The sequence below is a fragment of the Macaca thibetana genome, chromosome 10 (assembly GCF_024542745.1).
Source record: "Macaca thibetana thibetana isolate TM-01 chromosome 10, ASM2454274v1, whole genome shotgun sequence".
Taxonomy (NCBI): domain Eukaryota; kingdom Metazoa; phylum Chordata; class Mammalia; order Primates; family Cercopithecidae; genus Macaca; species Macaca thibetana.
In genome coordinates, this window is record NC_065587.1 from 21,802,919 (window position 1) to 21,822,744 (window position 19,826).

Below are 19,826 nucleotides of genomic sequence, written 5' to 3' on the forward strand. Positions count from 1 at the left end.
CGATCTCCTGACCTCGTGATCCGCCCGTCTCGGCCTCCCAAAGTGCTGGGATTACAGGCTTGAGCCACCGCGCCCGGCCGACTCCTGATGTTTTAATTCAGCTGGTTCATTGCTTTTCAGTTTTACAGAAAAGGAAATGCTTTAGCTTCTGTATTCTCTCTAATAGTTGGTCTGCATCTCAGTGCTGTCTCTCATCAAAAGGGAAAAAATGGTAATATTACAAGAACAAATGTATCTGCTCTGACAGATACTTCAGAGTTTGGGGGGAAGTGAGCAAAGGTAATATATGTTTAGGCAAATTCACTGTAGTATAACTAGGACAAATGGCCACTGCACACATCATGCCAAATAGCACTGGCACCTTGAATGTGAACGTGGAGATTCCAAGGCTGAGTGAGCATAGGGGCTCTCAGCGCTGCTGATGAATATGCGAACTGACACAAATGGTCAGAGCAGCAATTTGGGAATTAGAGCCAAAGGACCTAGAAATATGCAAGCCCCCCACTTGGCAATTTCCTCTTTAGGAATTTATTCTAAGGAAATCTTATCTATAAAGATGTTCAACAAAACACTTTTATAATATAAAAAAACAGGTGGAAATAGCAAATATCCAACAACAAAGGACTGGTTAAATAAATTGTATATCCATAGAAGGGAATATGTGATATAGAGACCAGTCTTATTAATTTGCAAATATATTCACAATGCCTTGTGAGGCTTTTTTTTTTTTTTTTTTTTTTTTTTTTTTTTTTTTTGAGACGGACTCTCACTCTGTCACCCGGGCTGGAGTGCAGTGGCGTGATCTCGGTTCACTGCAACCTCCAACTCCCAGGCTCAAGCGATTCTCCTGCCTCACGCCTCCCAAGTAGCTGGGACTACAGGTGCCCGCCGCCATGCCTGGCTAATTTTTGTTTTTTTTGTTTTTAGTAGAGGTGGGGTTTCACCATGTTGGCCAGTCTGGTCTCCAACTCCTGACCTCAAGTGATCTGCCCATCTCAGCCTTCCAAAGTGCTGAGATTACAGGCGTGAGCCACCATGCCCAGCCTTCTTAGATGTGTTTTTAAAGAGGCAGTTATAAAACCCAATAGATGACATAATCCCATGTTTTGAAAAGACTTATTTAGGAAAGAATGTACACCAAACTCTTATAAAGTGTCTCTAGACACTGGAACTATTGGTGATTTCGACTTTTTTCTTTTCTGGTTTTATTTTATTTCCTCTATATTGAATACTCCAATGGTGTAATTTTTAAACAGCAAAATAGAACTCACTTAATAAAGACTCCACTGGGCTGGGTGCAACAAGAGCAAAACTCTGTCTCAAAAATTAAAAAATAAAAATAAAAATAAAATAAAGACTCCACTGACAAGCTTTCACCAGGATCAGGCTCACATTTGCTAGAAATGGGTGCTATTCCTTCCTCAAAATGCTGACTCCTCAGAGAATACTGAAGAAAACTGCGTCAGTCTCAGCTAGAACTTGTGATCCTGTCATGAGGTACCAACTTCTGATATGGAGATAATATTTTTAAAGATCTATTTCACATTTCTAAATGAGAATGGCCTGGAGTAAATACGCTTTAAGGTCTTTCCAACTCATAGGTGGCATAACAATAACAAGCAACACTACTGAAGCAGATAAATAAAATGGCAGGGGCTACTGGACACACAGAAAAGCCTTGCCTCTCTTCACTGCTTTCCAAGCCCCTTTTATTTAGACTCAGAACACTGGAAAGCTGACACTCCGGTTAGGCCGGAAATGGGCATAAAGATCCTGCAACAGGAGCTGGGAGTAACCCCTATCAGGCCAGAGTGGACTAAGCCTACCGTGTAGCCTAGAAGATAAGCTTTCCCAAAGTACAAAGCGTCCTTTTGTTTCTTGTGCCCAAAGGCAGGTGCCAGCACCAACTCTGCTCTTCCCCAGTCTCTGCCTTCCCTTCTAAGCCAGTTACTTTGAGCCCAGAAAAGTGCATTCCCATCACTCGCCAACTCTCAGACATCTCTAATGTGATGGGTCTGAAAAAGTCACACAAAACAAACATGGTGTCGGGTGTCAGCTGAGAAATCAAAGTAGGAAAACTTGTACAAAGCCCTTCTTTAAACAGTATTTTACTGTCATTTTCCTCCCTTTATTCAGTGTTCAGCTTTGATGTATTTATTTGGTAAAGCCCTTAGAAAACTGTTTATTATCAATGTCAAAACCATATTGAAAAGCATCAGAATAGCTTAATAAAGAACAAGCAAATTCATCCTTGACTTTGCTGCAGTGCTAAAACAAAAGGCCTGGACTCTTTGATGTGATAATCAACAATTTCAGCCTCCCTTTTCCAAAGTACAAACTGGTATTAAATAGTTGAGGTCTCCTGCATTCCATCAAATCAAACGAGAGGGTTTGATTTGATGGCTGACCAGGGCTAAGGAGAAAGGTGGTCCCTCCTGGCTCTCACTGCTCTCTTAATGGATGTTTACAGTACATTTCTAGGAGCCTGTGAGTAGAAGTGGGTGCTAATCCACACGAAAGAAAAATTTTTCACATAAATTAGGCCTCACTGGAAACTTAAAATTTACCTTAAAGTCAGACTTAAAAACATGAGCTCTTCTGAGAAGACTTGCTTGATAGGAAGCAACAGAGCAATGGAATAAACCAATAGCCTACTACCAAGAGACACTGTGGAACAAGAAGATGAGTAACTATGGAAAAACAAAAACCAAATACTTGTCTCTCTTCCTAAACACTCTTCTCAACCCAACCAACTATTCCTATGAATAGAAAACCTATGGGAAGGTAATAAAAATTGGGGTGGGACTAATTTTTTAATTTATGCAAAAGATAAATTAACATGTATAACTTGGAAAATAAAATATAAAAGAATTATTTAATGAGCATGTAACTTGAACAATAAAAGACAACAGATAGCAAAATGTTGAAGGGGCAAATACCCAAATTGGTTGTCTCTGGGACTTGGGACTTGGTGGGGAGGGTTTCAGGGAAAATAGGTAAAATGGGGAACTCTAACTATTTAAATAACATATATTTGTACTGTTTGAGAAGTTTTTTTTTTTTTAAGAACAAGCTTTTAACACTTTTATAACAAACAAAATAAGTCAATAGCAACTAGGAGGGAATGGTCAGTTGATACAAGATAGGCAAAGGTATAGGGATAAAGAAACCATAGACTAAAGGCCTGGTGACTTTGAGACAACTACAAGGGCCCTAGAGTGTTAGCAAAGGTATGCAGATGGCAGAAGGTAAACAGTGTGGCCCACACAATACAGGAAAATATATGTTGGCTCAGCTGCGTCAATAGTGCCATGGTTGAGATTCCAATGTATGTAGAACCAAGGACACGGTGTATAGTTCAACAATCATTTTCCCCTATCCCAATGGCTCAAGAGGCTGCCTTTGCACCTGTCCTACTAATAATTAAATTCAATGCATTGCTGAACCATGAGTCTCACTACCAGGATCTTGGGCATAAGCGGCACAAATGTATAACCAAAAGTGCTTACAATCTTTGTTCTGGACCCTACATATCAGTGATCCTGAATTTGTTTTCAATCACAGATAACTCTGAGAAGCTGATCAAAGCTATGGATCATCTCCAGGAAATTGTGAATACACATTTGAAGCACCATGGATGTCAGGTTAAGATCCCCTGCTAGAGTCAGACAGGAGGTGAAAAGCGAAGTTAACACCTTAGTCTACTAAAAGGAAGTAAATGGCACACATCTGTTGGATACAGCTGTTCCCAGAGCAAGGTTATCCTGGGCTGGCCGGAGGTAGAATAATGTAGGCAGCTTCCTTTGCTCAGAAGCAGAGGGAGTTTTCGGTCACAGATGGTGCTGTTTGACCACAACATTCTCAGTAGCGTAGGCTGCTCTGCTAACTGTGTATTGTCCACTGGTGGTAGGGCTAACTAAGAAAACCCTTCAAAAGAGACAAAGAAGTGATCAGACAGAAAAGCAGAGCTTTGAAAGCCAGCATTAAAGCAACCCATGTTGAAAACAATGGTAAATTTGTGTGTATTTGTGTGTGTGTGTGTAAGGTGTGGAAGAAATATTTTAAAAACTGACAAGATAAGTCTCTTGAGTTGGCCAAAAGACTTTCCCTAGTTGTGAGCTGGGATGAAAGGGGTTGGAAGAAGAGACCAGATATATATCTATTGTTTTAAAGTACTGAGTGGTCCCATCTTACCTGCAATAGTTGTGCTCACCCAGGCCCCCCTCCCCGTTGGGGTATTTCAGAGTGTTGTATGGATGCTGGAAAGTCTCGTTCCAAAACAGACATGGCTTCCCGCCTTGTAGTGCTGTCCAGTTCTGTGTTCCCCTATAATCCGCACCATTGGCTGTGAAACACTCTAGAAGAAAGAAAAGACAGAGCAAACTAATTTTCTGGCAACATTCATAGTTTCCTCCCTCTTTGGTTGATGTTTTGTTTTGTTTGGACCAAGTTGGAAATGGATAGTGTCTTGCTAGATCCTGGACACAGTGCAGTTAACACTTCTGGGGCTGAACAAATCTGAAACAAGGTACCCTCAAAAAGCTAGGCTAATCTTGGCACTAGCTTATCTACAGACACTAGAACATTTTCCCCTAAAGTATACAGATCCCAACTAGGACATAAACAGGGAGTTGAAGTGTACTGAAGCCCATGAAGTGAACCAGGAAACCCCCAAATCTGGGAACAGTTGGTAACAGCCATCCATGTGGAATTGTGGGTACTCGGAGGGGGTCACTGCTCTAGCCAGTGTCTCTGTGTGGTAACTAGAACCAGGTCACCAGCTGTAACTGAGCTCTCCCCTACAGTCTGAAAAGCTGCACTGACACTTGGATTTAATAAGACCATCGGATACAGCAATGCTTTGGAATCCCAATCACACAAATCTGGGAATGACTCACATTCCCTGGTAATGAAGAACAGTCCTCCCCATGCTGTTTGAGATAGAGGTGCAACAAAACAGACAATCAACATGAGGGAGGAAGGGCCGGGCTGGCATTTTCTCTCACCTCTTTCTGAAATTCTTTTGATGAGGCACATTGAAAATGGTCTCAGGTCCAATTTAATAAAATGACAAATCCTCACAGGTGCAACAATGTGTTTCTAAAATCTGCTTCTCAGACTTTGGGGGATGGGGACTGAGGCTGATAGGATTTTCACCCACATATTGCATGCATTAAACTCGAAGAGGTTCATGAGACAGGCACAGTACAAAGAACAACTTTTTAAAATTAGCTTAGTTGAAACTGACAGATAGAAGCACTTCAAACACTTCTTTAAGATATATCACTAGAAAACTGACAATCTGGGGGAGTTACACTAGCAGTCTTAGCTGCATTTCTTTCCTTCTCCTGGCATGTACTGACCTATAACTTCCAGTATTAAAGACTCTTAATACCATCTCCTGTTGTCATCCATGTGCCTACTCCAGTCTAAGCGTCTGAACAACATGAACGCATTCTGGAAGATATTTCTTTTAATACTTCAATCTATACACAGAACATCTCTCTTCCAGCACCCCCTTCCTCCGACCATCCAGGCCCTGTGTTTTGTCTGGAATGGCACCATTTTATGGATAGCCAAAATAATCTGAACATCCACCTGTGCAGGAAACCCTAGCAATTTATTTTTTATTATTTTTATTTTTTGAGATAGAGTCTCACTCTGTTGCCCAGGCTGGAGTGCAGTGGCGCAATCTCAGCTCACTGCAACCTCTGTCTCCCAGGTTCAAGCGATTCTCCTGCCTCGGCCTCCCTAGTAACAGGGATTATAGGCACCCTCCACCATGCCCAGCTAATTTTGTGTTTTTAGTAGAGAAAGGGTTTCACCATGTTGGCCAGGCTGGTCTCAAACTCCCAACCTCAAGTGATCCGCCCACCTGGGCCTCCCAAAGTGCTGGAATTATAGGTGTGAGCCACCATGCCCCGCCAACCCTAGCAATTTATCATGTCTGGTACAACACTCATGTGTTATGATAAGTGCAATTCTTCGTGTACCATGAGGACCAAACCCCTCTACCAAGAGTCTGCATAAATAAGTTCAAAGGAGGCATAAATTGAAGGAGGCAGCTCAGTGTAGCATAAAATGCACTAAACCAAGAGACTAAGCCTTGGCTTCTTGTCCTGGACCTGCTGCTGACCAGCTGTGCGACCTTGGATGAATAAACATCATCCAAATCACTTCTAATATTTACACAGTGTTTTACCATGTGCCAAACTCTGTCTAAGTGCTTTACAAATGTCAACTTGCCACCAACCCAGAGAGGTACCTTAGTACCCCATTTTGCAGATAAGGGAACTGGGCACTCGACCATACCCTATACTGCCTCTAATGGAACCTCTTCGGCATCATTCTTGCTTCCCCCATTCTCTCCCTCACTCCACTTCCGATTTTCGTCAGCAAGTCCTGTTGACTTCCCTAAAACATATACGCTGAAACTGCCTTCTCCTCTCCATCTTTGATGCCACCAGTATAGTCCCTTTTATCATCAGAGAACTGTTTGGGTCTCACAGCTTCCACTTTTGTTCTCTTACAATCCATTCTCCATAGTTCTTAAGAGAATGATGGCACTCAAAACAAAACTCAGACTCTTCCTTGGTGTGTGCAAGGCCTCTGTGACGCAGCCTCAGCCCCTTCCCTCCACTGAAGCAGAGCTCTTCCCTTACTCATTCGCTGTGCTCCAGCCACCCTGGTCTGCTTTTAATTCTGTGAACACACTATGCTATTTCCTGCCCAAAATGTTCTTCCCCTAATACTTCCCATCACAGACTAAATACTACCTTCTCAGAAAACCCTTCTTATCATCTTTACTCCTATTTTTCTGCCCTTTGTTTGCTTCACAACACTTACTATCACAAGGAATATATGTGATCTGAGAGAGAGAGAGAGAAAGAGAGAGAGAGAGACAATGTGTGTGGTATGTACCACACCAGACACACCAGAGCTCTATCCCAACCCCAGAGCTAGAGCAGGACCTGAAACCTATAGTTCTGAAAGGCAGTCCAGGTGGTTCTGTTAAGTAATCAGGTTTGAGAACCACTAGACTAGATGATTCTAAGAACATCAGCCAACCTTTACCAATTGCTAGAATTTTAATTGCTGTGTGTTAATACATGTTTTTCTCCTATCAGAACTTGCATATCAAAACATCACACTGTACCCCTTAAATAAATAGGATAAAAATAAATTTTTTAAAAAAGTGTGAAGGGTGATCCAGGGCCAGAAATGCAGCTCAATAGATCAATGGAAGGTCTTAGCTATACATAGCAACCTGCAGGACAGGTGGGGTTCCTGAGACTCAGATGACTTGGTTTGTAATACAAAATAATATGGCAGAATGTGTAATAAAAAGAATCCATGGCTGGGCACAGTGGCTCAAGCTTGTAATCCCAGCACTTTGGGAGGCTGAGGCAGGTGGATCACCTGAGGTCGGGAGTTCGAGATCAGCCTGGCCAACATGGAGAAACGCCGTCTCTACTAAAAATACAAAATTAGCTGGGGGTGGTGGTGCATGCCTGTAATCCCAGCTACTTGGGAGGCTGAGGCAGGAGAATCGCTTGAACCCGGGAGGTGGAGGTTGTGGTGAGCTGAGATCGCACCATTGCACTCCAGCCGGGGCAACAAGAGTGAAACTCAGTATCAATAAATAAATAAATAAAATCCACGCACCCGGCAGTCCTCATGGAAACGAGATGGATCTGAGAGTGGAAACGGGAAAGTGCAGGCTTCTTTGCTTGGGTCTGTTCCTCTCAGACCCAATCTTATTCTCAGTTACACTGGTGAAACTGAGGCAATGTATCAGATTCTGTGGTTATTTTTTGACCAGACTTGCCCAGTACATATAAATGATGGAGAAAAGCAAGGAAAACAAACTTGAAAGCTCTGCATTTAAAGTCATCTAGTGCATCCTGATTTCATCAGAGTACTAGGGTATATATTAGGTAAATATGACCCTACCTCCCTTATTTTTTTTTTTTCTTCAAAACAGTGATTTTATTTCCTTTGACTATATACCTAGAACTGAGATTGCTGGAATATGGTCATTCTATTTTGAATCATTTGAGGAACTTCCATACTGTTTTCTATCGTGATTATGTTAAATTTGTTTAACTTTTATTTTGGGTTCAGGCGTACATGTGAAGGTTTGTTGCATAGGTAAATTCATGTCACAGGGATTTGTTGTACAGATTATTTCATCACCCAGGTACCCAAACAGTTCTCTTTCCTGCTGCTTTCCCTCCTCCCTCCCTCCACCCTCAAGTAGACCCCAGTGTCTGTTGTTTCCTTCTTTGTGTTCATAAGTTCTATCATGTAGCTCCCAGCCTCCCTTATTTTCTACTGCTATGAAACTGATGTAAGCTTTGGCTAAATAAGCAAGGAGTGGCTTACACCAACATGAAACGCACACACACACACTGAGCCAACTGTTTATTTATGTATTCAGTGAAAAGAGAATGAGTGAAAGCAAGAGATCTAATGTCTAGGAAATTATTCATTAATTAATTCAGCAAATATTTATTCAATACTATGTGCCTGGCACTGTTCACAGCCCTGGGGCTACAGAGACGAACAAATATCCTGTATTCATGGGGCTTACATGTTTATAATAAACTGATGAAAATGAATGTCATACAGTGGTAAGTGCTATTAGGAGGAATGAAGCAGAGGAGAGGGTGTAAGATGGAATGGTGAGGGTTCTCTCTTAGGGTGGGTCAGGGAAAGCCTAGTGAGCAGAGTTGTGGATGAAGGGAGGAAGCAAACCCAGTGAATGAGGCGGGAGGTGTGTAACCGGCAGAGGGTCCAGCAAATGCACAGCCTCTGCAAATGGCAATATGCTTGGCAGGTTTGGGGAGCTACAAAGCTGCTCCTCTAATCCGACTGGAGCAGGAGAATGAGCAGGGAAGGGCAGGCAAGGCCAGGACATGTAAGGTCTTGAGGGTTAGATAAATGAGATTTTGGCTTTTGTTCTAAGTGTAAGGGGAAGCCACTGGAGGGTTTAGAGCAGGGGAATGACATAATGTGACTTATCTTTATTTTTATTTATTTATTTTTGTGACTTATCTTTTAATAGAATTGTCTAACTGTTGGGTGGAGGAAAACCCGTTGACAGGCAGGAACTAGGCAAGGAGAAAAGTAGGTAGTTACCGTAGAAGGATGGGCAAGAAAGAAGGATGGCCTGGACTAGGCTGGCAGCTGTGGGGTGGTGAGAAGTGGACCGATTCCAGATATATTTTGAAGGTAGTGGCAAAAGTATTTGCTGGGGGTTTGGATACAGGGTCTGAGAGACAGAGGGGTCACACAGCACACCAAAAGGGCCTGAGCAACCAGGTGAGTAGTGATACCATTTACTGTAATAGGGAGGGCTCAGGAATGTCACAGTATTTGTGGGGTAGAATCAAGAATTTGGTTTTGGGTAGGTTAAGTTTGACATCTTCGGAAAACTGAATGGAGATGTAGAATAAGCAAATGGCTACATGAGTCTGGAGTTCAGGAAAAAGGCTGAGGCTAAAGCTAGAGATATGATCCCCAGCACTTACATGTAGAGGGAATAGGATTCTGTGTGTATCAGCCCCAGCATCTGGGGCTGAGCCCGGGGGCCTCCAACATATCACACTTTGCAATGATGACCAAGAAAGTACAGCCTGTGGGGTAGGAGAAAAGCTAGGAAAATGTTTTCAGTAATTTTTGTTTTCTTTATCACACAACTTCTAGCAACAATGTGGTACAGTATGGAAAGTGTATGTTAGGGGCTCTAGAACCAGACCTCAGCTTTTCAGTTTACAAGCTACAAGCACTTGCCTAACCTCTTTGAGCCTCAGTTTCTTGACTTGCAAATTGAGGGATTTGATTATCTACAGCTCAGGGCAGTTGGAAGAATTGGAAAGTGTGCAAGTAAAGTACTTGGTACATAGTAGGTATCCAAAAATTATTATTGTATAATCATAAAGGTATAAAAATAATCAAGCTTTATATAAGCTTAGAAATATTATAAGCATCATGATAATTTAGGTTATTCTGAGGCTAGGCACGGTGGCTTACACCTGTAATCCCAGCACTTTGGGAGGCTGAGGCGTGCAGATCACTTGATATCAGGAGTTCGAGACCAGCCTGGGCAACATGGCGAAACCCCGTCTCTATCAAAAATATAAAAAATTAGCCAAGCATGGTGGTGTGGGCTTGTGGTCACAGCTACTCAGAAGGCTGAGGTAGGAGGATCGTTTGAGTCTGGGAGGCAGAGGTTGCAGTGAGCCAAGATCACGTCACGGCACTATACCCTGGGTGACAGAGTGAGAACCCCATCTCAAAATGTGTGTGTGTGTTGGGGGGGCACATTATTCTGGTCCATAAAATAATTAGCTATAAAAGGCAAGATAACATGAGTATGTGGGCACATCATCCTACTACAATTCTGTTTAAAGTTAGGCTAAATCAAAATGGAACATATATATGGTTTGAATCCTGTGTTGAATCCTAGCGTTCAATGGATAAGCAGTAAGGGAAAAAGATACAGAGAAGCAAATAGGTTTTTCTTTTTCTTTTTTTTCTTTTGAGACGGAGTCTCGCTCTATCACCCAGGCTGGAGTGCAGTGACTGAATCTCAGCTCACTGCAAGCTCCGCCTCCTGGGTTTATGCCATTCTCCTGCCTCAGCCTCTCCAGCCTCCGCCTCCTGGGTTTATGCCATTCTCCTGCCTAGCTGGGACTACAGGCGCCCGCCACCTCGCCCGGCTAGTTTTTTGTATTTTTTAGTAGAGACGGGGTTTCACTGTGTTAGCCAGGATGGTCTCGATCTCCTGACCTCGTGATCCGCCTGTCTCGGCCTCCCAAAGTGCTGGGATTACAGGCTTGAGCCACCGCGTCCGGCCAGGTTTTTCTTAATCAAAATTTCAGCTGTAAATATGATGAAACACATCTTCATTTATTTATGCTACTAAAATCACATAATTCAATATTTATACTAATCATAAGTGAGGAAGACACAAGTTAATAGAGTCCCAGGAAAAACTCTGCCAGATTGTATAATACCTGCTCTGTAGTTGTAAAGTTCATGTTTAAACTATAACAAGGTATTCTTTTAAAATAATTAAAACTTGGCCAGGCGCGGTGGCTCACACCTGTAATCCCAGCACTTTGGGAGGGCGAGGTGTGCAGATCACCTGAGGTCGGGAGTTCGAGACCAGCCTAATCAATATGGAGAAACCCCATCTCTACTAAAAATACAAAATTAGCCAGGCATGGTGGTGCATGCCTGTAATTCCAGCTACTCGGGAGGCTGAGGCAGGAGAAGCACTTAAACCCGGGAGGTGGAGGTTGCAATGAGCCAAGATTGCACCATTGAACTCCAGCCTGGGCAACAAGAGTGAAACTCCATTAAAAAAAAAAAACAAAACTTGACATGTATAAGGTAGTGGTAGGAAAAGAGTAGTTAATCCAGTAGTTAATCTAAAAGACATCCTAATCTTTGGTAAGATTTAATAAAGCTGAAGAATTTGCTCTCTGTAAAGCTCTATAAGTAGGTAATTCTTAATTTGTCCAAAAACACACTATTGAGAAATACAACATTTTTATCATATTGAATCTAGAATATTCCTGGTTTTCTGGTAGAATTACTAGCTAGATCTTTATATATGATGCTTGTGAGAGTCATGTTTTTTTTTTTAATCCACCAAAGTTAAGTCTCCGTTCTCTGTGGGACCACTTAGCACTTCTACTGATCTTATGTTGGAAGAATCTGTCTGGTTTCAACCTGGCTTGAAATCAACATCAATCAATTCACATTAAAACAGCATCTTAAAGCAAGACGGCAGAGAACATATTCCAATGAGAATATCCTTTGCTCTTTAAAAAATGTCTATGAAGCTTGGTAGGTGGATAGATTATAGAAATCTAAGGTTTAGGTGTAAATGCTTTTTTTTTTTTTTTTTTTTTTTTGAGATGGAGTCTCTCTCTGCTGCCCAGGCTGGAGTGCAGTGGCCGGATCTCAGCTCACTGCAAGCTCCGCCTCCCGGGTTCACGCCATTCTCCTGCCTCAGCCTCCCGAGTAGCTGGGACCACAGGCGCCCGCCACCTCACCCGGCTAGTTTTTTGTATTTTTTAGTAGAGACGGGGTTTCACCGTGTCAGCCAGGATGGTCTCGATCTCCTGACCTCGTGATCCGCCCGTCTCGGCCTCCCAAAGTGCTGGGATTACAGGCTTGAGCCACCGCGCCCGGCCCTTTTTTTTTTTTTTTTTTTTTTTTTTTAATGTTTAGAGGGTATGGCTCAAGCCTATAATCCCAGAACTTTGGGAGGCAAAGGCAAGAGGATCACTTGAGCCCAGGAGTTCAAGACCAACCTGGGCAACGTAGGGAGACCCCCATCTCTACAAAATTAAAATTAAAATTCAAAATGTGCTGGGTGTGGTGGTATGTGCTTATAATCCTAGTTATTTGGGAGGCTGAGGTGGAGCCCAGGAAGTCAAAGCTGCAGTGAGCCATGGTCATGTCACTGCACTCTAGCCTGGGTGATGGAGTGAGACCCTATCTCAAAAAACATATATATAGAGAGAGGGCAAAATGACAGTGTTGTCAAATATTCACATAGCACACCTATTGCCCTGTTGGGTTTCAAATACAGACTGGTGCCCAGTGGGAACTTGCACCACTTCAAAGCTCCTGGGCAGACTACCCTTTGCCCTCAGACACTCAAAAGCACTATGGGAAAGCTGCTTTCAGTTATGTGAAACCCTGTAGTAAAGGGGCCTGTGGCCCTGGGAAGGCAGGGGTTCCCAGCCTTTTCCAACCCAACACCACTGAGGCTATGATAGGACACACTCCTATCTTCAAACATGGCTCTCCAAGAGCAGTGATTTCTACAATTGCACAGAGGAATGTCATCAGATCTAGAATAGAGAGAGGACAGTTTAGAGAAAAAACAACAATCCTGTACATACATAGTACATATGGAGAATCAGTGCAATAAAGGGGAAATGATATCAGAGAAGCAGCTAACACTGTGGTTTGAACAAACCACCCAGATGTCATTCGGCCTCAGTTTCTTCCTTGGTTTCCTCATTTGTGAAATTAGGAGGGTTGAGCCACATTATCTCAACGTCCCTTCACTGTAAATGTCTACAATTTCAAGTTCAAGATCTAACAAAATGAAACTCAGGTTCAAAAGTCTGGGGTGATATGACTGGAAAGGACTCATGGCTAAAAATCTCTTCCAGGCTTAAAATTCTCTAATTCTATATTTCTCTAATGGAAGTAAGAATTCTATGGTTTAAAAAAAACAAACAAACCTCACCTCCCATGTGGGCCTTCCCTCTGAGAGGCACTTAGGCCCTTTTTTTTCTTTTTTTTAAAGTCAGGGTGTTGCTCTGTCACACAGGCTGGAGTGCAGTGGAGCAATCATGGCTCACTGCAGCCTCTACCTCCCGGGCTCAAGTGATCCTCCCATCTCAGCCTCCCACATAGTTGCGACTATAGGCATGTGTCACCACACCTGGCTAATTTTTTAATTTTTTGTAGATATGGGGTCTACATTGTCTAGGCCAATCTCGAACTCCTGGGCTCAAGCTCTCCACTTGCCTCTGCCTCCCAAAGTGCTAGGATTACAGGCAAGAGCTATTGTGCCCGGCCTACTTAGGCATTCTTCTTGCTTAAAAGAAACTACATCTTCAGCAAGTAAATTGCAAGAAAATAAAAAAAGGGGAAATCTAAGGGTTAACAGAGATTTAGGACTCACATTATCTAAATACACCTTGTTTAGATCTTGCCTGAAGTGTCAAAAATACTAATAAGACAACCAGGAAAATTTGAGCATTGACTGGATATTTGATGGCATTAAGGAATTATTCTTTTTTCCAGGTGTAATAACAGTACTATTACTATGTTTTTGAAGGGAATCCTTAGCATTTAGAGATACATACTAAAATGTTTACAGATGAGGTGACCTATCTGAAATTGGTTACAAAGTAATGTAGTAAGGGGAATGAAGAGGGTATAGATGAAATAACATTAGCCATGGTTAATAATTGTGGGAGTCGGGAGACAGATACATGGGACTTCCTTGCACTCTCTTCTCTATTTGCGTCCTGAACAAATAAAAAATAAAAAATTTTTCAAAGGACATCTTGAAAATAGTTACCAACATGTTATTTTGAAATTAATCTACCTTAGCCTTTTTTCAAGAACTATAAATAAATTCAGCCATAAAGTTAGCCATCTAAAATCGATATTCATATATCATGTTCTTGGATTATGTATTAACAGTGCCAAATGACCGTAGAACGAGCTGCCCTTTTGCCCAAAGTGGAATTACCACAACAAAAATCACTGCAATGTTTTACATATTAGTTGCTTTTTCATTAAAATACCTTTTAGATCTTTTCCGTTTAAGGAGACGGTGCCCTTAAAAACAGCACAGAAGGAAAGGCCATGCCTCTCAAAGATACTTTAACTAAAGAATTTATACTTTTGGAAGGGGACGTGAGTTCTTCTATTTGAATCTCCAACTTATTTATCTCTACTAAGAGATGAAATATTTAATTACTTAAAAGACAATTCCAAGAAAAATTGAACTTACAGAGCAAGCATAAGACCAGATGTTTGAATTCAGAAGAACCATGAAAATGCTTCAGAGAGGGGGCCTTATTTGTTAAATAAAAATTCAAAAAACAAATAATTATCAAGGCAGAGAAAGTCCAGAATGCAGTGGCTTGGGTACCACTCTTTTCCCATCTGGCTCTCATCTTGAATATGCTCCACTCCTACCCAGGCAGGGTCCCCTGGAAAACATGCCATGCTTGTCACTGTGAGCATGTGTGTTTCTGCCAGGAATAGTCATTATAAATATGCATTAGTGTTGAGGAATTTTTATTTATCATTTACCATATTATAAACCCATATAATAGGGGCATTTGAGTCAGAGCCACTCCATCTTGAACAGCAGATGGGTAAAATGAGGCTGGAACCTGCTGGGCTACATCCCCAATTTAGGCATTCTTAGTCACAGGATGAGATAGGTCAGCACAAGATACAGGTCACGAAGACTCCGCTGATAAAACAGGATGTGGTAAAGAAGCCAGTCAAAACCCCCCAAAACCAAGATGGCGACGAAAGTGATCTCTGGTCATCCTACTGCTCATTACACACTAATTACAATATATTAGCAAACCAAAAGTCACCCCTACAAGCACCATGACAGTTTACAAATACCACAGCAACATCCAGAAGTTACCCTATATGATCTAAAAAAAAGGAACCCTCAGTTCCGGCAACTCCTCACCCCTTTCCCGGAAATCTCATGAATAATCCACCCCTTGTTTAGCATATGGTTAAGAAATAACCATAAAAATAGCCAACTAGCTACCCTCGGGGCTGCTCTGCCTATGGAGTAGCCATTCTTTTGTTTATTTACTTCTCTAATAAACTAGCTTTTACTTTACTCTGTGGACTTGCCCTGAATTCTTTCTTTTTTTTTTTTGAGATGAGTCTCACTCTGTGGCCCAGGCTGGAGTGTAGCGGCACAATCTCGGCTCACTGCAACCTCCGCCTCCCAGGTTCAAGCGATTCTCCTGCCTCAGCCTCCCTAGTAGCTGGGATTACAGGCGCCCATCACCATGCTTGGCTAATTTTTGAATTTTTAGTAGGGACAGGGTTTCACCATGTTCACCAGGCTGGTCTCAAACTCCTGACCTCAGGTGATCCGCCCGCCTCCGCCTCCCAAAGTGCTGGGATTACAGGCGTGAGCCACTGTGCTGGACCCCTGAATTCTTTCTTATGCAAGATCCAAGAACCCCCTTTTGGGGTCTAGATCAGGACCCCTTTCTGGTATCACAACCATCAAATTGAAGCCCAAAAGATACTTTTTGAGGAAAAAAAGTCCATTAACCTAGGAACATTCAGGTCTATAATATGTAGAGATTAAACCTCAGTTAAAGAATGGATTCATTCAAATAGTCAAAAGTCACTGACTCAGCAGAACTCTAAGAAAAATATTTCATTTATTAACCAAAGCACCTTGATGGATTTTACTTCTAATACCAATAGAATATATTCTATTATACTTTGGTGATGTAAAGCATCTATCTCTCAATGTAATATGTGAGTACAAATAAATCTACCTTAGATATTTATTCATAAATATCTTCCTGAATCTTGAAATAAAATTTCATACTAGAAAGTTTTCATAGCCTGGCAACATAGTGAAACGCTGTCTCTACAAAAAATATTTTTTAAAAATTAGGGTGCCTCCCAGCTACTCGGGAGGCTGGGGCAAGGGTCTCTCTTGAGCCTTGGGAGGTCGAGTCTTCAGTGAGCTGTAATCACGCCTGGGTGACAGAGCGAGACCTTGTCTCAAAAAAAGAAGTTTTCATATAAGGATACGGGAAACGTGAGATGTTTTAAAGCTGTAAGTCCAGCTTGCTGAGGGACAATACCTCAGCTCATTATAAGCCAGCTCTAAAGAAAACAAAAAGACAAAAGACGGAGAACTATTTGAAGGCTCAGGGTCTAGAATAGGTAGCACTAACTTCTATAGAAACCAGGGGTTTTGAAACAAGTCACACAGTACCTGCTGCCACAGCTCTTAAAGGACTTGATTCCCTTGAACTGTAATTGCTCAGGAAGCACACAGCCCTGTTTCCAATAGCTTGTGAGCATCTTACTCACCTTTGTATCCTCAGCAACTACAGACCACATAGAAGGTGCCTGGCAAAATGTCTGTTGAAAAAGGGAAGCTGGTGAATGAGGGGCTAGGGGAAAGCTCCACTACAGATACATTCAGGGTGCATTAGTTTCCTCACCAATGTATTCCTCTAGCCCAGCCTCAAGACTTACCTAGCAATACCTATGAGAAGTTCTAGGAAAGTTTATGTAAATCAAGTATAAGTTTATGTAAATCAAGAAAATAAAATATTTGCTATTTAAACCAGGGACTCTGCTATTTAAAGGAAATGGATGGTGGCTGGGTACAGTGGCTCACCCTTGTAATCCCAGTATTTTGGGAGGCCAAGGCGGGAGGATCACTTGAGGCCAGGAGTTCGAGACTAGCCTGGCCAACATAATGAAACTCCGTCTCTGCTGAAAATACAAAAATTAGCTAGGTGTGTTGGTGCACACTTGCAGTCGCAGTTACTTGGGAAGCTGAGGCATGAGAATTGCTTGAACCCAGTAGACAGAGGCTACAGTGAGCCAAGATTGTGCCACTGCACTCCAGCCTGGGTGACAGAGCGAGACTCCATCTAAAAAAATAAAATAAAATAAAATAAAACAATAAATATGAATTTTATATTCTTAGTTCGCTTTAAGCAGGAGGCACCCAGCTCAAATCTATGCCTTGCCTCACTCGCTTGAGCAAACTTTTTCCGTATTGTCTGAAGTTCTCAATTAGACGAAAAGGAGATAAACTGATATGATCCAGCTTCTAGACAAGTTTTGTTAGTAATGCCTGTGACCTATTTTTAATGTCAGATGGCAAGAAAGTTCCCCAATAATGGAGTCCTGGAGGGCAGCCAATACCCCATGGAAGCCAGACTCTGGGCTTTTCGGCTTCCCTCGGCTGATATGGGATAGACAAATAATACAAGAGCTCCTGACTGGGAAGCTGACACCAGGTAGACCATGTATCTCTAGAGTACATTTCAAAGTAAAACCCGAAGCAACAAAGTTGTAGCCTTCTGTCAATTGGCAGAGGGATAAGTCCTAATCAGAGATGCTGGGCACACAGTAGGAATTTGATAAATACCTGTTAATTGGTCCCAACATAAAAATATGACTCAAGAGATGGGTTTCATAAGTTCTGGCCAGGGAGACAGTTTAGGGCAGAAGGAAAGGCTCAGTTTAAAACTGATTTATAAATAGATGGAACTATCATCTCTGGTCACTTGGAGCAATAAGAATAAGAGCAGATAGTGGCCAACAGATTAATTCTGATTGTCAAAGCTTTAAAGTTTCATGGAGTGTTCCATGAAGCTCAATTAGGGTTGCCAGATTTGACAAATAAAAACAGAATTCTCAGTGAAATTTGAATTTCAGATAAACACCAAAGAATTTTTTAAGACAAGTATTCCTAAACATTGCATGAAACAGACTTATCATTAAAAATTCTTTGGAGTTTATCTGAAATTCAAATTTAATTGGGCGTCCTGTAATGTATCTGACAACTGTACTCTAGAGAGAATAAAAAGACAGTGAATCACAGACCCCTTACCGCATTAAGGTTTCTGAAACACTGTCAACAGAAATGCTTAAAGAGGTTTGATGTGGATAATGAAGAATTTGCTTAAGAGTGAAAAAAGGCCGGGCGCGGTGGCTCATGCCTGTAATCCCAGCCCTTTGGGAGTCCGAGGCGGGCGGATCACGAGGTCAGGAGATCGAGACCATCCTGGCTAACACGGCGAAACCCTATCTCTACTAAAAATACAAAAAATTAGCCGGGCCTGGTGGCGGGCGCCTGTAGTCCCAGCTACTCAGGAGGCTGAGCCAGAAGAATGGCATGAACCCAGGAGGCGGAGCTTGCAGTGAGCCGAGATCGTGCCACTGCACTCCAGCCTGGGCGACAGAGCAATACTCCGTCTCAAAAAAAACAAAAACAAAAACAAAAAAAAAAACAAAAAAAAGAGTGAAAAAAGATGCTCATCAGAATCAATTGTTCCTAAGCAGGCAACTAACAATAAAAAGAAGAACAAAAGGATAATACAATCGGGACGGGGTTTCTCAACCTCAGCGCTACTGACATTTTGGGCTGTATAACTCTTTGGCGTGGGGGCTCTCCTGTGCATTCTAGGATGTTTAGCAGCAGCATCCCTGGCCTCTACCTGCTAGATGCCAGTAGTACCTCTTTAGTTGTGAGAGCCAAAAATGAATCCAACTATTGCAAAATGTCCCTAGGGGGCAAAATCTCCTCCAGTTGAAATCACTGAGTTAGAAGAAATGGTCAAATAAACAAAGTGTCACATCCATTAACCAGTGGTCATATAACTAAAGATTGTTCTCAAGGGAGACTTTCTCAGCTCAGCCCCTGGTCCCTCCAAGCCCCTAACAAAGAAGGCCTAGTCATTTCAGCTAAGACAATCAGAAACCCTTCATCTGCCAGAAGCGCTAGGGAAGAATCTTTGGTGAGTCAGGCCAGTGAAGCTCTGCATGGCCATGCACACATCACAGCAAGCAGGGCATCGCACCCAGCCTTTGAAGACACTCCTTTTAAGTTAATCTCCCCTCCAACTAAACTTTTTCCAAATCTCTTCCTGCCATTTGGAAGTTGAGTGATTCTCAGCTGAAAAGGCCTGTATAGACGAGGTGCAGATGGCAGCAGTTACAGCCCTCACCAGATGCTACAGTCTCTAATTTGATTGAAAGGATATAATTAGACAACAGAAACACTTTAATGAAAGAGCAAAACATGGAGGGAGGGAAGGATTGAAGGCCCTTAACTGATGCCAAAACACCCACCAGTAATAGAGGCTTTGAGTCTGGGGAAAGGGAAGGGGAAAGCCCCTTAAAAGGACAATCCCCATCCTGTTTATTTCCCCATAGACATAGGAATAGGGATTTTATTATTGTAGATTTCCACTGTATTTTATGTGGGAACAATCTGATTAGAACCAGAAGGGTCTTCGGAAGAACATCAAAGAAAAACAAATATGGCTTCTGTGGTCATTATTAAAAATATTTTTACCAGCCCAATAATTTTCTTTGAAGATGAATTTTTATAGATTGAACAGCAGCAAGTAATTTACATACTGTGATGGGATTGGTTAGCAGTCCCTACTAGTCTAGAAGAAAACTACTTGGTTGCCATGTTTTCATCTAACTTTAGGACACTAAGGCACATGCATGGCCATCTAATA

At 42.1% G+C, this 19,826-nt stretch overlaps 1 protein-coding gene across 2 annotated transcripts in view; it reads right to left on the bottom strand.

Annotated features, from left to right (window-relative positions):
* Positions 1-19,826, bottom strand: part of KREMEN1 (kringle containing transmembrane protein 1) — a 74,379-nt gene that overhangs the window by 47,925 nt on the left and 6,628 nt on the right. For both annotated transcript variants that reach the window (XM_050806819.1, XM_050806818.1), the window contains exon 2: positions 4,195-4,357. In XM_050806819.1, the coding sequence (XP_050662776.1) occupies positions 4,195-4,357 (163 nt within the window). The remainder of the gene's footprint in view (positions 1-4,194; positions 4,358-19,826) is intronic.